This window comes from Triticum urartu, chromosome 2 (assembly GCF_003073215.2).
Source record: "Triticum urartu cultivar G1812 chromosome 2, Tu2.1, whole genome shotgun sequence".
NCBI classification, from domain to species: Eukaryota; Viridiplantae; Streptophyta; class Magnoliopsida; order Poales; family Poaceae; genus Triticum; species Triticum urartu.
In genome coordinates this window covers 11,921,024-11,942,155 of record NC_053023.1, presented here as the reverse complement: position 1 = coordinate 11,942,155, position 21,132 = coordinate 11,921,024, and the positions used below count along the sequence as shown (strand labels likewise).

Below are 21,132 nucleotides of genomic sequence, written 5' to 3'. Positions count from 1 at the left end.
CTATTGAAGTTTGGATTCATGGTTATTAGATTAGGAAGTGTTTGTTTTTCACCCATCGCAACGCATGGGCTTATTTGCTAGTATAAAAAAAAGATAGGAACGGATTCCTATTTTTATTACAATTTTCTTGGTGAAACGGGAGAGATTTGTGGTTCAAATGAGATTGTCGCCAGCAGGGAAATCTCCAATCAATTATCTGGCTTACCCAAATCCCTAAATCTCCTCTCCGTATCAGCATGGCCCCTGCTTCAGTCCATGATCCTCCCGCCACGACCTGCCGGCCAGTCGGCGGTTGGCGGCGGCACGGAGTGCGCGCGAGCGAGCGTTGCGTCACCGTGTCAGGAAATCGCCGCTGCCCCAAAGGCCGTCGCCGCCAGCCATGCCATACCATTGCCACCGCGATGAGTTCCGCCTCCAGGGCTGGGTATTTCGCAAAATATTTACGCCGTCCTGGCAGATGAAGGTACACTGGGCCGATCTAGTTAGCTACTCTGAACCTAGATCAAATCTGCAACCATGGCCACAGCCTCCATAGTTCCATTGGTTGTCGTTTCGAAAACAAAAAAGAGCCTGCCTGGTAAGGTCTGGACTTGGCGTGCCGGCCAGTTTGTAGTGCCATGGCATCCACCTCATTGATCGCATGAGACAGTTGATTGATTTCTTTGTGTTTTTGGCACAAAGCGTTGATTGATTGGATGGAACCATAAACATTGCACACTAGTATGGTTGGTTGCCAGTGTACCTTCATCTGTCCCAACGATAAAAAATGCCAATGACAATTATTTGATGATAGTGGCATATGGTATGGCTCGCCTACTTCTTCCTAGTCTCATGTTTCACTAGTTCGCCACCTTGCTGAGAGCCTGATAGTGGCAGGCAGTACCGAGTGTCCTCTGCACTTTGTGTTCCAATTGCTGGCTGCGCACTTGCCTGAGCCTGATTGAACCTGGGGTGCTAGCTGCGGTTTTGCTGTTACCCGCAGGGCCATCTCCAGGAATTCGGGGCCCTGGTGCAGAACCCGAAATGAGGCCCTAGAATTTTTAGAATAGATGATTTGTTTACAAAAGAAATATGAACGAGTTCAAACACTCCATGAGTTAAAGGTCTACCAAGGTAACAAAATGAAAAAAAGGGATTGAACCCTGAATTTTGAACGAGCAACTAGCTTGGAAATCTTGGTGTGTGACAACTTAATCAACAAGCCTATTATTTATATTCCCTAGAAAAACTGGATTGATGCATATGCACACCCATATATTCCCTAGAAAAACTGGATTATGAACCGTCTCATATAATTATTCAGATCGGTTATTTAGTTTGAGCACCTCAATCGGTTCATCTCCGTGAGGACAAAATAGTCTAAATTAATTAGGGATTTAGTTTGAGCGCACCTTGTGGATAGATCGGTGATGCCCTCACCTTTTCTCGGCCACCGGCGGCCAACAGAATGGTGGAAAGAATTATCCATGCCGGCAGGGCTGTGGGTCGTTTCTCCGGCAACGCCGCTACCCTCCGGACGGCGCCGTACTGGAGTCAGTTCATCTCCGTGAGGGCCTTTTCCTTACCCGAGCAGATCGCGCGGAGCTAGATGGATAGTTGCTTGTTTTTTAGCAGAGCTCGAGATAGATTTATCTATCAACCGGCAGGGTGTGTGGATCGGCACTAAGGGAAAGCCTCATTTCGGGAGTCCAGAGTGCATAGGCCTAATTCTGTTCTTGCTGTGAAAACAGGGCCCAAAACAAAGAATATACTACTAGATGCTGGCCCAAAATCGGGGGCCCTTGGAATTTGGGTGCCCTGTGCGGTCGCACAGCCCGCACAGGCCCCTGGACGGCCCTGGTTACCCGATACATGAAATAATAGACCGTAGAGCTAGTTTCTCTTCTTGCTCTTTTGTTTTTGAGCGAAGGAATAATAACTTCGAGGCTCATAATCTTGCTAAATTCGCTTGTAATTTAGATATAGGTAGGCATATTTGGTTGGGCTCTCCTCATGACCCACACCGTTTACCTATGAACATTGTTTTGAATCAATAAAGCGAGCGAGATTTCTCAAAAAAAAAAACCCGGTATGTATACACCATCGCTTGTGAATTTTTTATCGATCCGATATGAGTTTATCTGCCTTAATTAGCTACATCATTATGCTTGATGAAAAAGATACACTCATCCTCTGGTGAAACTTCATTTAACACAGTGCATGCAGGACAAGAACAATGGCTCGAGGGCCTATAGACTTCTAGAACGCATGGGCGGTTCAGACTCTGGTGCTGGTGAGCCTCACTCTTCAGGTTACCCTCGTCTTGCTACCTGGGATCCGGCGGAGTGAAGCATCCTGCCGTTTGTTCAGGTTCATCCTCTGGCTGGCTTACCAGCTGGCTGATGCCACTGCAATATATGCTCTTGGTCACCTCTCTTTCGACGGTGCCGCGTCCCGCGAGCATCGTCTCGTCGCGTTCTGGGCGCCGTTCCTGTTGCTGCATCTTGGTGGCCCGGACAACATCACCACCTACTTACTCGAGAACAACAGACTCTGGCTGCAGACACCTGCTCACTCTCAGTTTGCAGGTGCTAAGCACTGTCTACGTCCTCTACAAGCATTACATCGGCACCGAGGACATGTTCCTGCTTGCGGTCATCTTGATGTTTGTCGTCGGTGTTCTCAAGTACGGGGAGAGAACATGGGCGCTCAAGTGCAGCAACATGGACAGCATCCGGAGCTCCCTCAAGAAGGAACCACACGGGCCAGATGCCATTTCTACCTCGACGATAGACCCCCACAAGGGGGACCCAAGGGCAATGTCGAAGAAGAAGAATTCTTCATGCGGCATGCACACTCCCTGTTCCACATATGCAAGCACGCAATAGTCGATTCGTCGAGCGACAGGGATGAAGACAACCGTGAGATCAATGTACTTGAGCAGCTCACATATGAAGATAGGTATTTGGTGATGGAGTTGGAGCTTTCCTTGATGTACGACATCCTCTACACCAAGGCAGCCGTAGTCCACACTTCATTTGGCTACTGCGTCTGCATAGTCGCACCTGCTGCCATCGCAGCTGCGCTCTTGCTGTTCCAGTTCGGTGGGAAAGATGGTCACAGCAGAGTGGATGTTACCATCACCTACATCTTACTGGGTGGTGCCTTAGTCCTGGAGATAAGATCACTGCTGATTGCACTTGGGTCGAGTTGGACACTACCCTTCTTGTGCGGTACAAGATGGCATTGGCTTCAACATGCAGTTCTCTGTGCAGGGAGATGGGATCGTCTTCGTCGTTGGACTGTATCTCTTCACCGGCTCATAAAGTTCATGAGACTTGATAGATTCTTGAGGTCAGCAAGGAGGTGGTCTGGCACTGTGGGGCAGTATAACATGTTGCACTTGTGCAGTCGTCCCAGCAGAAGGAACAGGCCTCTGCTGGGTAAATTTGCCAACATGCTGGGAGCCGAGGAGTGGTGGGACAGGGAGCTTCACTCGTGGACCATCAAGTTTCCAGAGGACCTGAAGCAGAAGTCGATGTTGCACATAGAGGAATTGGCCCGGGATGGGAAAGTGAGCACACAGGGCATTGTCAGGGGGAAATGGGGCGAGGAGGCACTCAGCACTTGTAACCTGTACAAGGATCTGCAAGACAGACTAGGTGTTGAGTTTCAAGAGGGCATCATCATCTGGCACATCGCCACCGACCTCTTCCTCCTCCGCGAGAGTGGGAAGAAAGCCAAGGCCATGGCCATGGAAAGCGAAGCACTCTGTGCCAGTGAGGAGGACATCATGTTGTTGTCCAACTGCTTGATGTTCCTTTTGGTGGAACGCCCGGACATGCTGCCAGGCCTTGCTCAGAGCAGATTGTACCGGCGAACCTGCGAGAATCCAGTTGACACATGGTGTGAAAAAGACGACCAACGCCCAGCTCCCAGCTGCAGCAACTTGCTCCGACTGTATGATGACCCTAATTCCCACTCTAGTCGCCGGGAGAGAACGGAGCTTGGCAGCTTGCCGAGATGGTGGTACTGGGTCTAGACGAGAAGCCACGTGACTACACTAAAGTTCCTCGTATCTCTTATGCAGTCCGTGTTGCAGAAGCCCTGGCTGCTAATGATGAGAATGCGGAGCGCAAGTGCTGCTCGATGCGGGTTCTCTCCTTGGTGTGGATGGATTTCATGGTGTATGCTGCAAACAGGTGCAGCAGGGAGTCCCATGCCAAGAAGCTTAGCAGTGGAGGTGAGCTCATAACCATCCTCTGGCTTCTCACTGAGCACCTCCACCGACTGGTCAAGCCAGACCCATAACCACCGCAGAAGCGCCAACGGCCGGCATCGCGCTCTTCAAATTAGGATCCTCTTGTCATTAATCTTCACTATGAAGCTGCAAATGTCTACCAAATAGTGTCTTGTCTTGTTTATGGACCAACTTTTCCTTTGAGCTCGAATAAAACGGCGTTGCTGTTCTTTCATTTATATGCTTGTGAAAGCGTTTAAGCTTATTATCGGGGATCCATGCATAGAGAAGAAGAGCGTAACACTTACTGCATCGCATGCTTAGCCATATTATGCCAAGGAAAATGCGATGGAGATCTGGACCAAGATGGGACATGGAATCGGCAAGTAAGCATATGTTTGAGATTGTATTTTTATCTACACCTAATACCAATGATTCCTTCCAAATTTAGTATTGGCAAGCATCCAAATGATGAGTTGGTCCACATGGTGCTCTTGACGCCGTGTCAGTGCAATGAACAGCAGGCAATCTCTCACCCCCCGCCAGCGTCACATACTCACATGAGAGCATTGAGTGCTTTTTTTTTTCCTTTCTTTTTTTGGCACACACTAGTAGAAAAAGGGCCTGCAGTCCCGGTTCATAAGGGCCTTTAGTCCCGGTTCTTGAACCGGGACTAAAGGGTCGGTACTAATGCCCTGACCCTTTAGTCCCGGTTCAAACCAGAACCGGGACTAAAGGCCTTCCACGTGGCCACTGCCTGGAGGTCCACCTTTAGTCCCAGTTGATAACACCAACCGGTACTAAAGGTAATTTTCTGATTTTCTTTTTGAATTTTTTTTTGTTTTTTTTATTTTCAAATTTCTGATTTATTTTAACCTCTAATCTCTAATCACCCCTCTCATCACTGCTCAATTTAATCTCTAATCACCCCTCATCATTTCAAATCATCTAACTTCCCGGACGGTCACCTATCCTCCCACCCCCCGGCCTGAGCACGCCTAACTTTCAGGTTCTATTCTCCCTCGTTTCCAAGTCTGCACTCGTTGTTTTCCTGACAATAGTAAGATGTTAATCCTATTAACCCTCAGGATTTTAGCTTGAGCATGAAGTCACACATTTCACTGTTTGAGTTTGAAACTATTGTTCTAAAAAACAATTATTATTTAGTAACACTAATATTTCTTGAATAAGTAGTTTGACCATAGTTTCACCACAGTTTGACCAGATTTGACCAAAATTCAAAAAAAACTAAAATAATTATTTAATAACACTAATATTCTTGAATAATTATTTAGTAACACTAATACTTCTTGAATAAGTAGTTTGACCATAGTTTGACCAGATTTAATGAAAATTTAAAAAAAACTGAAATTTGAGCATAACTTTTTTTCCTTTTGGAATTTGAGGATTCTACAAATTTGCAAACAGGCCATAGGCAGTCTCCATCGGATGTAACTTTTCGAGTAGATGATTTTTCATATAAAAAACTTTTTAATCCGATTTCGTATGCAAAAGTTATGCCCATTTTACAAATTCCAGAGAGATTTTGTAAATAAAGTCGAAATTCATATTTGTAAATTTTCCCAACAACTAGACCACATATCACATGGGAAACTTATTTTATTTTATTTTTTTGACATTTCCATCATTTTCTTTTGTTTTTTCTAAAACTAAAAAGGCGGTCCGGGGGGGGGGAGAGTTTGAAAATTGGACCTTTAGTACTGGTTCGTGCCATGAACCGGTACTAATGCCTCAAAGGCCATTAGTCTCGGTTGGTGCCACCAACCGGGACTAATGGGCATCGCACCCTTTAGTCCCGGTTCGTGGCATGAACCGGGACTAAAGGGCCCAGGTGAACCGAGACTAATGCCTTAGCCGCACGAACCGGGACTAATGCACCCATTGGTCCCGGTTCTGGACTGAACCGGGACTAATGGGGTTACCCGGCCTGGACCAAAGCCCCCTTTTTCTACTAGTGACAAAGCGTAGATTGATATCATGGAACCATAAACATTGCACACGATAGTATTGTTGGTTGATCTTAATCTCAACAATAACAAATGCTAATGAGAATTATTAGGTGATGATTGCTCACCTCTTTCTTTCTAGTTTCATGTTTCAGTAGTTAACCACCTTGTTGGGAAGTCTGCTACTAGTAGGGCGTACTGAGTGTCTTTTGCATTTCCTGTTTTCCTGCTGACCACCGGACACCCAGCCTGCGTCCTGAACCTGCGCTGCTAAGCTGCATTTTTTCTGTTACCGGGTATGTATAAATCAGTGCTTGTGAATTTTGTATCAAGTTAGTTTAGCCGCCTTACTTTTGTACTTTACTTGTTGCTAAGTTTTCCTTCAAATTTGGTCAAATTTTGCACAGTTTGACGGCAGACACAATTTATAGGCTTTCTATTCAACGAGGGAGGGTTACTAAAAAGGTGCATGCTGAAGAAAGTGCAGCTATAGTAGAAAAGATGTGCAATTGCATTGCAGTTGACTATGTTCCATGGCAGCCAACCAACACTCGAGCCGCAAGCTCCAGCCACGATCACTGCGACTGCTCCACACCAAGGCCGCCGCCCCGGCATCCAAGATCCGGACACCGTCCCACCCGAGACCCATCGCCCTCACTCTCTGAGGTCCCCGGTCGAGCCCCCCCCCCCCCCCCCCCCCCCCTCCCCCCTTTTGGGCCCCGCTCCGGGCCCCCCCCCCCCCCCCATATATCTTGAGGTCAAACGGTATCCCATAGGGCATATTCTATATTTGAATCATGGCAAGTGGCAACATTTAGTCTCAATCGTCTCTTACTACCCCATGTTAGAAAAAGGATGTTCCCCATCACGTCTCTCGATTGATGCATTTCGACTTACTCTATCTACAAGAATGTCAGAACAACTATATTTCTCCAAGAGATATATGCCACTATGCATCCCATATATTATTAAGAAGCAGTAAAACTGAGCTAGCTACCCCATCCCACAGCGCTCTGCCGTTGGATCCCGCCACTGAACACTCCAGATCTCTTTCGGTCATTCACCGCTCGCGCCTGAGCCTTTTTCCCCGCGCGGCCCATGCGACGCACCGTAACCGGGCCGCTGATCCACAGGCTGACTTGGGCATCCTCCTGTGAATCGGTCCGCCAACTTTGAAAAACATACATAGCCCAGGCCCAGAAAGCAGGTAAACGATTTCATCTCTCAGTCCACGGCCATGCCGCGGTAGTTCACCCGATTTCGTCATTGGTATACCGATGTAATTATTAGCTTCAATTTAAGGCACTGCCATATTAACTTCAGTTCAAGGTGACGGAATTTTATTTTTCTGCCAAAAGAAATTTGAAGTTAGCTATTGTAGTGTGTTACACCATACCTACGATTGAGAAAACACATATTTACATATGCATTTTTTCTTGCCGTATTTAAATGTTGCTCTCAGTATCATGTAGTGTAACATCAGTTCGAACATCCAAATGACAACGTTGTTTTTCGCTAGATGAAAACAGATGATTCAGAGTGCCGAATGTCCTATTTTTATGTATGCTCCATGGACAAGATTAACTCTACATAAGGCATCTATCCCAGATCCTCCCGTGGTTCTTTGGTAAAGCTTGTGTTGTGCGGTGTCAATCCTGAGTTTGAATTTTTCAATTATCTCTTCTATTTTTTCTGAACAAGTCTGTGCTAGCGTATGCAATCAAATAATGTCAAATCTTATATAGCCAAGACTTTGAACGTGTAAGTCAAATATCACATGCATGTACTCTTTACTTCCTTTTCTCAAATATTTCTCACCCGCAATTTTTTTTATTTCTATCATAATGCCGTCAAGATGGTCGGGCACAGCAACACACATCTTTATTATGTATCCGATATGCTGAAGTCAAATGGTATCTATCCGGGCATATGCTATTTTTGAACGTTGAAATGGCAACGTCTAAATCGTTTATTCCCCCATATATTAGAAAAAAAGAATGTCACACCACCCCGTCTCTCGATTGATGCATTTCACATACTATATCGACATGAATATAAGAAACAAATACAGTACTTTCAGAGATACCACTATGCATTTGTTTCAGTATGTATCACCCCATATATGGTATGTATCTGATCTGCTAAAGTCAAATGGTATCTAATCGGGCATATTCTATTTCTGAACTTTGGCATGGCAAGTGGCAAATTTTAGTATGAGTCATCTCTTACCCGATGGTGTCTTGTCGTGGTGTGGTGGGGATGACTCCGGCTCGGCTGGTCAGCCCCACCGTCGGTTTGATCCCGACCACCGAGTTCAGCGATGCCGGACAGAGTATGGAGCCGTCCCTCTCTATTCCCAGTGTCACCACGACCATGTTTGCCGCCACGGCAATAGCCGAACCCCCGCTCGACCCGCATGGATCAGCCGAGAGCACATACGGATTCCATACTAGCAGCAGAACAAACGAGCAAAATTATTTGTTGATTCGTCGTTAAGATGGTCGACCCAGCTGTAAAATGAAAAAAACAAATCTTGTGTGGTGCTGTAATTAATTACCCGAGCCTGTCCGCCGCGCGCACTCCTAATTATATGCACCTCGTATAGCCTCTCTCTCTCTTTTTCCTCCCTTATTTCTGTTCACGACGCCTCTCTCTCTGTGGAATTACACTAAGCCAGATTTATGTAGGTCAATGTGTTTACTGGTTATGAGACAGTACGAGTCTTTTAGAAGATCCCTTAGACTTCACAACCCGAATAATTCATCATGCAAATATTATTACAATATTTATTCAAAATTTACCATGTTGATGATCACGAAGTTACATTATTGACAAATGTAGTTGTAGGGAAGGTGACGTTCCTCGTATGCACGTGGATAACTTAGAAATACTTTTGCAAAAGGGATGATTTGTGTGCTTTGGTGATCAGCGCCTTCTTCATTGTTTATTCTACGCCATGAACATTGGAGCTTTTCTAGCCTTGGTGATTTGCTCAAATGCGTAGGCCATCTCGATCAACCTTGGCTCGTACCCCCTCAGCCCACCGAAGCAGAGACCAAATGGCACACCCATTTTGCCATGCCCGGCTGGCACGGAGATGCCCGGCATGCCGCCAATGGCAAGTACAGAGGATGCATCGGCATTTGGTGTCACAACGGCGTCCAATTTGTGCTCCTTCATCAGCTTCTCTAGTCCATTGGCAGACATCTTGCTAAGCCGACGGACCGCTGCTCTCGCTGGAGCACCGAGGCCAGTTGTGTTCTCGGCCGCCAGGAAGATGATCTGCCTGATTTCCTTCAGCTTCTCCTGTCATACATTCATGTAATAAAATTAAATTTCACAATATTTATTTGTTCAACTTATAAGATATAAACAAATTGAATTCTTGAGACTAATGCTAAATAAGACAAGAGCAATCGACGAAATGCACAAAATGAACTGGAAACTAAAAATTGGAGCTGACCTCAATGTGATGTGCATTGTTGAAAGCTATGATCTCTGCAAGTGATCGAACTGGGGAGTAGGATAAGTCAGATAGGTAAGAGTTGAGGCTTAACTTGAACTCTGCTGGTAAAGCAATCTGTTCCCCATTGTTAAGATTATCCATTAGGGTATCCAAATTGTCTATGTCCAGGTTCTCAATCAAGATAGCTCCTTGTTTCCTTAAACCATGTTCCGTGAACTATTAGAATTTCAAAAACATACTATTAAAAAGATATGATCGATTTCACCAATATATATATATACCTCATTGTGTCGAGATGTTGCTGGTAAACTGTGTGTTGCACAGTCCTATTCGGGAAGTTGAAGAAGCCGTTGGGGACACCGATTCGCTTCCCCTTTAATCCATCCAATTGTAAGAATTGCATATATCCGCCACGAGGAATGTATTTGGAAGCTGTCCTCGTGGCAGTTGCGTCATGGGCATCGTAGCCAACAATGGAGTCCAACACGTGGACTGCATCTGCCACTGCGCGGCAAATAGGCCTGCAGTTACAAAAATCTCGAGATTTATTTGTTTTCATTTTTATGCACTTCCTTAAGTTCTAAACTAAACCCGTTGAGTCCTAAGTCACTTAGTTTAGGCACGCTTAGGCACCTTGCCTAGGGCATAAGTGGAAGTATAGACATGGCAAGTAAGAAATTGTCTACCCAATCGAGAAATCATGCTATATGGCACCGATATGCCAAACTGGCCGTATTCCAATAGCAGTAGCTGATAGTTAACTTATATGTATACCATAAATTAATATCGATACACATATAATAATCACATATACACCCTAATTGCAAAAACTATATTATCGCCTAGGCCGCGCCTAGGACGCTTAAGCACCGCCTAGTCATTAGGCAGGCAACCACCTCGCTTACGCCTACCGCTTTTTTCAGCCTTGCTTAGGACAGGTCTGGAAATATGGATATGCAGAAAATTTCTATGCGTAGTTATGATCGCACGTGATTGTACAAAATTAGTGAAAATAGACATATATGGTAACCACTTATTGAAATATATATAACGGAGTGAGTCTTGCTCACTTGGTTGTGGAGGAGGATGTACAACTCCACGTCTAGATTCATGTCATCACCGCCCCATATTTTATTTATATTTATTATACATTAAGGGTATTGCTTACTGCATTCAAAAAAATACTATTCTTAGTACCATTTACACAAAGTGAAATGTTATTTAGGGATGTGTTCTCCCTAGTCTAGACCACTAGGAGTATTTATAGGCCTAGTGAGCAGCAGTGGCGGAGGGTGATCGAACTCTATTAGGGGGCCAACTCCCATGTCAAACCGCACAATATGCATAAAAACAACCATCAAGTGATAGGATAGATGTAGGGGACAATTAGATAACCAAGTCATCATAATAAAATAGGTTCATTGATGTTCAACAATTTCTTCATTCTCTTTTTTCTCCAAAAAGATACTGCATGTAGTTACTTGTTTCCCTATTGCTACGTACCCAAATCTGAAATTCGTAATACATCCAAATTTGAATAAACCAATTGATGAGTATTGTAATCCATATCACCCGAACGTCTCAATTTTTCTCATTTCTTTATGAAATAAAAAAATGATATACATATTTAGGCCCCATTCAGATCCTCTCCTGCTCCCAGCTTCTAGTCTCAGCGCGTGGAGCCGTCCCGAATGCGGCAACTCCAAGAATCTGGCTTCGCGGAGCAAACGACCCTGCCAGTGGAAAAACAAGAAGCTAGTCCAACCCAGCTCCGGCTTGCAGCTCAAAACGAGAAGTTGGAGTTCGTTGAAATTACATGGGAATGCCACCGCTAAGTTGCGTACCGGTTCGATCTATTTCCTCCCGAGCTCCTGTACGAGCCAGCGAGTAGACGTGGACGCTTCCACACCTTTCACTCCGAACTGGGCCGGCAGCCCATATCACCATATGCGTTCCCTAACAGCCCATGTCCCTGTAGCCCAGCGCCAGCCCATGCAGCAAAGGGAGAAGCTGGTCACAGCCTCCCGAACGCACGCAGCATCTCACAGGAAGCTGGAAGCTGGCATTGGAACCTGGAGACGTGGATTTTGTGAATCTGGAGGACTTCCGAACGGGGCCTTAATATACCTAGCCTAACAAAACAGTATTGTATGTCTATAACCTAACCAAAGTACTGCTACTACTAGAACTAATGAAGCTGGAGGTGTCTTGATTCATAAGTTGCCCATTTGAAACACTGCTTCGAATTTCTAAAAAGCTATATTTCTTTCCCGTAAAAAATCTATCCTGTCATGTTCTCAATTACAGCAGCCATGTCCTGACTGTGGCATGCTGACTTCTTGCACAAGCGCAACCTCTAGCCTAGTAAGCTCATTCCCCCACATAGATTTATGTTCTTGCTCTATTTTTCTGTATTGATAATACCTAAGAAGGTGTGGCGGTTAGTTGCCAATGCTTACTTAATTTTGCATCTCTCCCTTCAACAGTTCTGGATGTAGCATCATCTGCTATTTATGTCATTCTGCCACCAACAATTACTCACCTGACCTTTTTGCTCTATGAATGAAATACACGTGCAACATTTATATTTTATTGTCTGCAATTCTGATATAGGGTTGGTTGAGTTCTGCTTTACTTTCTAAGAAATTATGTGTTGGATTTGGCATGGAGCTACTGCATTGTTTGGATTGGTACTTGGTTTTTAGTCACCGCTGAGCTATTGCAAGTGAATCTATTTATTTATGCCTTACATGTGCTCAACTGATTGATGGCAATGATATGTTATGTATGGTGCTCTTCACGAACGGGCAGCCCTATTTTTGCTACATTGGTCTGCTACTATGTCTTTTAAGTATGAAAACAGTTTACAAGCATGACCTAGAATCTCTTGGCTATCAAACAACTCTTCTTGATTAGTACTACATTTCTGCTACATGATAGTATGATATACATAGTAAATGCTCTTTCCTAAGTGAATCTATTTGTTTGTGCCTTCCAACTGCTCGACCAATTGTCGGTAAAGCTATTCTACATATTTTACCATTGAAAGTGTGGAAGTATAGTTTTTTCGCAGAAGTGATCCCCCATGCTGCAATTATTGACCCTTCTATTCAGATTTTAATCCATTTTTACTTTCTATCTTGCATGTATAATTAATTATTGGCTCACTAATTAAACGAACCAGGATACTAACACTTGCTGAGGGAGTCCTGGATTAGGGGGTGTTCGGGCAGCCGGACTATACCTTCAGCCGGACTCCAGGACTATGAAGATACAAGATTGAAGACTTCGTCCCGTGTCCGGATGGGACTTTCCTTGGCGTGGAAGGCAAGCTTGGCGATGCGGATATTCAAGATCTCCTACCATTGTAACTGACTTTGTGTAACCCTAACCCTCTCCGGTGTCTATATAAACCGGAGGGTTTTAGTCCGTAGGACAACTTCATCATACAACAATCATGCCATAGGCTAGCTTCTAGGGTTTAGCCTCCTTGATCTCGTGGTAGATCTACTCTTGTACTACCCATATTATCAATATTAATCAAGCAGGACGTAGGGTTTTACCTCCATCAAGAGGGTCCGAACCTGGATAAAACATCGTGTTCCTTGCCTCCTGTTACCATCCGCCTAGACGCACAGTTCGGGACCCCCTACCTAAGATCCGCCGGTTTTGACACCGGCATTGGTGCTTTCATTGAGAGTTCCTCTGTGCCGTCGCAATCAGGAAGGATGCCTCTTCCCGCCTTTAAAGACGGCGCCGTTACTAAGGGAGCCTTGGCTGTCGGCCAAACTCTCCGGCTAGGCGGTTTTCTCATGACCGCCTGTTCGGCCGTTGCACCAACGGTGACCTCTCGGGTCATCAAAAGCAATCTTCACGTCAGCTCGGAGCTCGTCGAGCAGTTAGATCCAATGGAGCTTTCTTCCGTAAACGAGATCTTGGATCGCATCGCCGCCTTGGGGGTCACCACGGATTATGACCAGGTTGGGCTTAAACCCGATCTAAGAGAAATTAATTCTCCCCAAGTCACCCATTACGTTGTCGTGGTAGAGGCACAGTGCGGCGACTCTTCATCTATTTTAAGGACTAGCTACGTCCGTATTCCCGATCCCTCCAAGCCGGATACCCGCGGAGGGGAGGATGTAACTCAAGACCTGAACTTAGAATCAGGCAACGGGCTAGATTCACTGGACAACATCCAGGAATCCAAACTTCAGAGTTCGGAAACCCCTTGGCCTCTGAGTCTTAGATTGGGTGAAGTTCCGGATTTAATTCCACCCACCCACCCGAACATAAGCGATCTATCCCAAATCAGGAAAAAGCCCGAAGAAACAGTACATCATTACTGGGCAAGGTTCCTCCTGGTTATGAATAGGATAAAGGACTGCCGCGAGGAAGACACAATCTCAATCTTTTGCAATAACTGCACGGGCAAGGGAATCCTCAACGCCACAGGTCGTCATGATCTTACACGCTTCGCTGACTTGGCTTCCATAGTACAAAAGTACTGTGTGATGGAAAGCGCCCGGAAAACCGAAACTAAATTTTGGGACAATCCGGCCCTGAATAGAAACCTCGTCCGAAATAAAAGGGTGCATCATCATTAGACACCCGGGTTAAAAACCAAAAAACCAAAATCCTCTACAGGGCATGGAACCGTACTGGAGGGATGGCTTAATAGACCCTGTAAAATTCATAGTACAGAGGACGCCACACCAACTCATAGCCTTAGAGCATGTTGGATACTCTGGCAGGTGGCCAAAAGGGGCGAAGATCTCCTAATTCCGGAGGCCGCAGAAAGCCACCTCAGGGACTCCGGTACAGTCTTAACAGTCTTCGAGACTTTCGCATCAAATAATATGCGAAAAAGAACACTCCGCAGTCTCGCCGAAGTCTATCAAGTAGCAACAATAAAACCATGGAGTGACATGGCTATTACTTTTAATGCCAGTGATGAACCTAAATTCCGAACAGCTCGAGCACCAGCCGCATTGGTACTCAGTCCTATAGTGGACGGCTTTCGCCTCACCAAGGTACTCATGGACGGAGGCAGCGGATTGAACCTCATTTATGAGAAAACCCTTCAAAAAATGGAAATAGACTGGAACCGCATTGAGCGAAGCAGCACAACCTTTAGAGGAATAATCCCCAGTCGGGAAGCGCGCTGTGCAGGAAAAATCACACTAGATGTGGTGTTCGGCACGCGGATAATTATAGGTCCGAAGAGGTCACATTCCAAGTGGCCCCGTTCAGTAACGGATACCACGCTCTGCTGGGGCGGGAAGCGTTTACAATCTTCCAAGCAATACCCCATTACGGGTACATGAAGCTCAAGATGCCCGGGCCGAACGGAATCATCACTCTCGCTAGTGATCCGGACATAGCACTCTGCGCCGAAAACAAGACAGCCGCATTGGCCCTTGAGGCACTGTCCGAAGCCCTAGCGGCTGAGGAACTAACTACGCTGCGCTCCACGGTAAACAGGGACGATGTGATTCTCGACAAAAGATCCAAGTCCACCTCCTTTAAACCAGCGGATGAAATAGTAAAATTCCAGATCCATCCAACGGACCCTAATAAAACAGCTTTCATCGGGGCACGATTAAACCCCGATGTAGACGCCGCACTGCGAGAATTCCTACGAGAGAACTGGGACATTTTTGCCTGGCACCCTTCAGACATGCCAGGAATCCCACGCAGGCTGGCCGAACACAGCTTAAATATCCTAAAAGGATTCAAACCTATCAAACAAGCCCTTCGACGTTTCTCTGAGCCCAAGCGATAGGCAATGGGAGAGGAGCTAGCCAAACTATTGGAGGCCGGATTCATCAGAGATATAAAACATCCGGACTGGCTGGCAAACTTGGTGATGGTACCAAAGAAGGACAAATCCTGGCGCCTGTGCGTTGACTTCAAAGACCTTAACAAGGCTTGCCCAAAGGATCCCTTCCCCCTCCCCCGCATCGATCAAATTATCGACGCCACTGCAGGACACGATTCCTTGTGCTTCCTCGATGCATACTCCGGTTACCATCAAATCAAGATGGCCGAGTCAGACCAAGCCGCAACGGCATTCATCACCCCATACGGCCCATTCTGCTTCAACACAATGCCTTTCGGGCTCAAAAACGCCGGCGCAACATATCAGCGCATGATTCAGACATGTCTGGCAAACCAGATCGGCAAAACAGTAGAGGCATACGTGGATGATGTGGTCGTAAAAACAAGACATGTCGAATCTCTAGTAGACAACTTGAGGTTTACATTTGACAACCTCCGAGCATATGACATCAAGCTAAATCCGGAAAAATGCGTTTTCGGCGTTCCAGCCGGAAAGCTCTTGGGCTTCATTGTATCCGGTGGAGGAATCGAAGCAAATCCAGCCAAGATCCGAGCTTTGTCACAATTGGATATCCCAAAGGACCTCAAACCAATACAAAAATTAACCGGATGCGTGGAGGCTCTAAGCCGCTTTATCTCCAGTTTGGGAGAAAAGGCGCTACCCCTCTATCGCCTCCTTCGGCGCACCGAACACTTCGAGTGGACGGATGCCGCCACGGCCGGACTCGAGGAAATAAAAGCCATATTGGCAACAAACCCTGTCCTGGCCGCGCCAAACATCGGCGAACTAATGCTATTGTATATTGCAGCAACCCATCAAGTTGTCAGCGCAGTACTCGTCGTCGAGCGGGAAACGGACGGACACAAATTCCCCCTTCAAAAGCCGGTTTACTATGTGTCCACTGTCCTCACCCCATGCAAATCACGGTACCCACATTATCAAAAGATTGCATATGCGGTATTCATGGCATCCCGGAAGCTACGACACTACTTTCAAGAGTGTTCAATCACAGTAGCATCGGAAGTACCACTCAACGATATTATAAACAACCGTGATGCAACGGGCCGGATTTCAAAATGGGCCATCGAGCTCCTCCCGTTCGACATAACTTATAGGCCACGGCGAGCTATCAAGTCGCAAGTTTTGGCCGACTTCGTCGCAGAATGGACGGAGGCCGAACTCCCTAAAGAGTATGGCACATATTCAAACTGGATCATGCACTTCGACAGTTCCAAAATGTTGGCCGGACTAGGGGCCGGTGTCGTTTTGACGTCCCCCACAGGAGACATAGTTCAATATGTACTCCAGATTATGTACACAGACTCCAACAATGCAGCCGAATATGAGGCCCTTTTACATGGTCTCCGGATGGCAGTATCCATGGGCATTCAACGCCTAGAGGTGCGCGGGGATTCGAACCTCGCGATATCCCAAATAAATGGAGACTTCGATGCCAAGGATCCAAAAATGGCAGCTTACTGCAACGCCGTCCTCAAAATGTCAACTCGGTTTGAGGGGCTCGAATTTCACCATATAGCCCGAGAAAACAATCAGGCGGCAGACGTCCTGGCACGCATCGGCGCAAAACGCGATGCGGTCCCCCCCAACATTTTCCTGGAAAGGCTGTTCAAGCCATCCGTAGTATGGGAAGGGGAACATGGCAATATTAGCCCGGACCCAACCGCACTGTCCGACGCCGAACAATCTGACATAATCAAAGGCTCTGCCAATGAAATCACAACCTCAGCCCACGTACTAATGGCCGTTATCGCCCCATGGACAGAACCATTCCTAGCCTACCTTACTAGGCAGAAACTGCCAGAGGACCAAAATGAGGCACGCTGTATAGTGCGGCGATCTAAAGCCTATAAAGTCCATGAGGGAGAACTTTATAAGAAAAGCACTACCGGAGTCCTTCAAAGGTGCATCTCCGAAGAGGAAGGGCGGAACCTGCTGGCTGAAATTCATGCCGGTCTCGGTGGCCATCACGCCGCAGCCCGGTCCCTTGTAAGTAAGGCTTTCCGTACAGGCTTTTATTGGCCAACGGCCCGGGCAGACGCTCAGGACTTGGTCCAAAAATGCGTCGGTTGCCAGCTTTTTGCAAACCAAAGCCATATGCCACCCACCGCCCTCCAAACTATCCCCATCACTTGGCCTTTCACGGTCTGGGGGCTTGACATGGTGGGACCCCTTAAATGCAGAACCCACAAGGAAAAATACTTACTGGTCATGGTGGATAAGTTCACCAAGTGGATAGAAGCCAAGCCTGTTAAGACAGCCGAATCCTTACCTGTGATAGACTTTATATCCGGGGTCGTACACCGTTATGGCGTCCCCCACAGCATCATCACCGATAACGGCATGAACTTTACGGCCGATGAGGTAAAACTCTGGTGCAAAAACATGGGCATCAAGCTCGATTACGCTTCCGTCTATCACCCACAAACTAACGGTCAGGTCGAACGTGCAAATGGTCTCATCATGAGCGGTATCAAACCCATATTAGTGCGGTCCCTCAAGGAATCTAACACGCACTGGGTAGAGGAGCTTGACTCCGCACTCTTGGGGCTACGGACCACGCCGAATCGCACCACCGGATACACACCATTTTTTATGGTGTACGGTGCAGAGGCAGTCTTGCCCTGCGACATAATTCATGACTCACCTCGAGTGCGCATGTACGAGAAAGGGAAGCCGAGCTCGATCGGCAGGACAGTTTGGACGCCTTAGAGGAGGAGCGCGACGTGGCAAAAGCCCGTTCCGCATTCTATCAACAGCAGTCTCGAAGATATCAAAGCAGAGAAGTGCGGGCCAAAAACTACAACATTGGCGAATTAGTTCTACGCCTGCCGGACAAGAAAAAGGACAAGCTGAAGCCCAAGTGGGAAGGTCCCTTCATAATCGACCAAGTCCTGACTGGTGGAGCATACCGCCTGCGAGATGCGTCGGATAACCGACTCGAGCCGAACCCATGGAACGCAGCCCGTCTCTGAAGATTCTATGCCTAGCGCCGGACTCTGTGTTTGTCTCCTTCCTCTGTCCATTTTTTACATTTTCTGTCTTACATTTCTCTCCTTCCCCTCTTTTCTTTTATAGCCCTTAAAGGCTCCTCAAGTGACGTGCTACTTGCGCTCATTAAACCTAGGGGTTTCTTTAACAGAAGCTTATTTACTCGGGCTTCACGCCCACCACATGTGTCAAACTTCCGCATGTACCTTTTCTTCACCATTATATGCATCGATATGACTTAAGTTTTGGCCAAGCTGGGTTGCCTGGCTCCTGTGCTTACCCCTACGTTCCCGATTGTTTGGCTAGGTGGTAAAGGGAGCACCTCTGCGATTGTTACTGCCGGATCAGTCGGATGTGTACCTCAGACTGGGTGAAGCCGAAAGCTAGCGTTCTTAAGGGAATATTCGGTCGGTGAACTAAAAGATGACCTTTTTTACTTACTTATATATATGCCCCCAGATGATTTTCCTGCGTTTGTAGTCTGGACATGCACTTTAGGGCATGCCTCCCTGAGAAAGGAACCCCTAACGGAACTATTCTCTCTGGAAGATGTTTCTTACTAACCATGTAATATAACATAACTAGTTGGGCACTTGTCTGATAAAGCACTAATGACCCCTACGCCTGGTCTCCATGCATACCCCGGTTCTTACATAACCGGTAGGGTATTCGGACACACTCCGGACCGTCAGGTCCTGAGGTTGAAGCGAAAAGGTCGGCAACGACAAACGATCTACAATCTGGCTAGAAGGCATTACACATGTCAATTAAAAATTACATAGTCACTCTGACTGATTGTATTCCTCTTCAATACCATCTAACAGGCTGTCTAACTTACAGTCCTGCTGGGAATACTTTGCGGCCAATTCTACTTCCCGTCAGGCCCCACAGGTCCGACCTCGGCCATGTGGTTTGGATCAGACTTCGTGTACCGCGTCTTCACCATGGCCCAGGCCTCCCTAGCGCCTTGTCGGCAGGCCGATATCTTCCACAACCGGAAGCGCCACCGAGCTTCCTTAAGCTTCTTCGAAAGCTCTCCAAGGCCCTCGGGCATGGAGTGGGAAGGCCATAAGGCTTGGGCAACGCCTCGCATCGCCTGCCGAACTCGCTCGTGCAGTTGCGAGAGCTCGGGAAGAAGGTCACCTGTAGAACCAGGCATCTCCTCTGCAGGACGACCCGTTAGCATACCTACAGACATTACTCTGTTAGTCGACTTCCTCGCCGAACTCTTTTCTTTCAAAGATTCGCTTAAGCACTTACTAAATATGCCGCGTCGAAGCCGCTGATTCTCCTTAGTGGAGTCCGACAGCTGGCCACGAACATCTTTAAGTTCAACGTCCAGCTTGGTGTTGGCGTCCTGAAGATCATTCTTCTCCCGCCTCACCCTTGTCAGCATACTCTCACCGGACTTTAGCCGGTGTAAGAGTTGTTGCCTCTCCGGATCCAGTCCGGTGCCATCTGCAATATGATTTGTCAGATTTACACCCACGCCGCACTTTCGCAAGATACTAATCTTTCGAAGTGTATCTTACCAGAGGGGGTCTCTTTGGGCTCCCCTGCCGCGGCTAGTGCGGCCTCCAGTTGGGCTTTGCACTCTTCCAGCTCCTGGGACAGTACGGTATTCTTCTCTGTAAGAACCTGCATAACAAATGATCCTTAAATCAGTTACTCTAACTATTTCAAGTCTCGGGGGCTACTGGTATATATATATTTACCAAAATTTTCTTACCCGTATGTCTTTTACATATTGCTCCGTGGCTCTGGCTAAACCATTTTGAGCGGCACGGAGGTACGCATCTCCCGAATTGAAGGCATCTAATGCCTCTTGGGAGAAACAAGCGTCGCGAAGAACTGTCCGGCGACGCCTGTGGTTCATGGCACTCTCCACCTCGGAATTGGTGGCAGACAGCCTGTCCGCATCCTCTGTCGGAGGAGCGTCCGGTGTGCGCCTTGTGTTCGCTTCCGTTTCCGGGCCAGGCGTTGGAGCCTGGCTGGTGGAGGCGCGATTGGCAACCTCTCCGGATGTAGTCCGGCGAGGTCTCTTTGTCCTGAAGATAGCACGAACGTTAATATGCCCTGAAGGAATAGCACTAGGGAAAAAGAGGGTGCGCTATACCTTTGCGCCGGCGTCTCAGTCCGGACTATATTCCTTTTTACCCCACGGGGCTCTGCGGCCCCTCGTTGGCTAGCCGCCGCAGGTTCGGCCTCCCGCCTCGGAAACCTCCCCTGCAAAACACGGTCGTTGTCAGGAAAATTGAAATGCGTGAGAATGGATTCCTTCTCAAGGGGATGAGACTCCGCTCTCTGTTACCTGGGAGGCCGGGATTAACCCTGGGTAATCAGCCGTAATGGCCACCAAGGTATTGTCCTTGCTTAGCTGATAAAACACCCGTCAATCAACTCCACCGATATGTCCGGATCCTCTTCGGAGTCCGGATCGAGGGACCGTTCTGGATCCTCGGGCTGTGGGGGACGGCTATTTATATCCTTTACTTCCTGACGCAGTTCCTGCGTTGAAATCGTTAGACTACATATTTAATCATGGGAGTATAAAACGGATGGGCAAGCACAATTGTCCACTTACCCAACTCGGAGGGTTGTACATAGTAAATCCGCCCTGCGGGTTGACGCG

General features: G+C 47.1%; 1 protein-coding gene and 1 pseudogene across 1 annotated transcript in view; one reads left to right on the top strand and one right to left on the bottom strand.

Moving 5' to 3' along the window:
* The first annotated feature begins 2,215 nt into the window (after positions 1-2,215).
* Positions 2,216-4,290, top strand: LOC125534745 (annotated as a pseudogene).
* A 4,845-nt stretch (positions 4,291-9,135) lies between these two features.
* LOC125540667 (probable amidase At4g34880) overlaps positions 9,136-21,132 on the bottom strand; it is a 44,789-nt gene continuing 32,792 nt past the window's right edge. Inside the window, exons 3-5 of the mRNA XM_048704256.1 lie at positions 9,934-10,173; positions 9,650-9,848; positions 9,136-9,492 (exon numbers count right to left, since the gene is read on the bottom strand). Of these exons, the coding sequence (XP_048560213.1) occupies positions 9,136-9,492; positions 9,650-9,848; positions 9,934-10,173 (796 nt within the window). The remainder of the gene's footprint in view (positions 9,493-9,649; positions 9,849-9,933; positions 10,174-21,132) is intronic.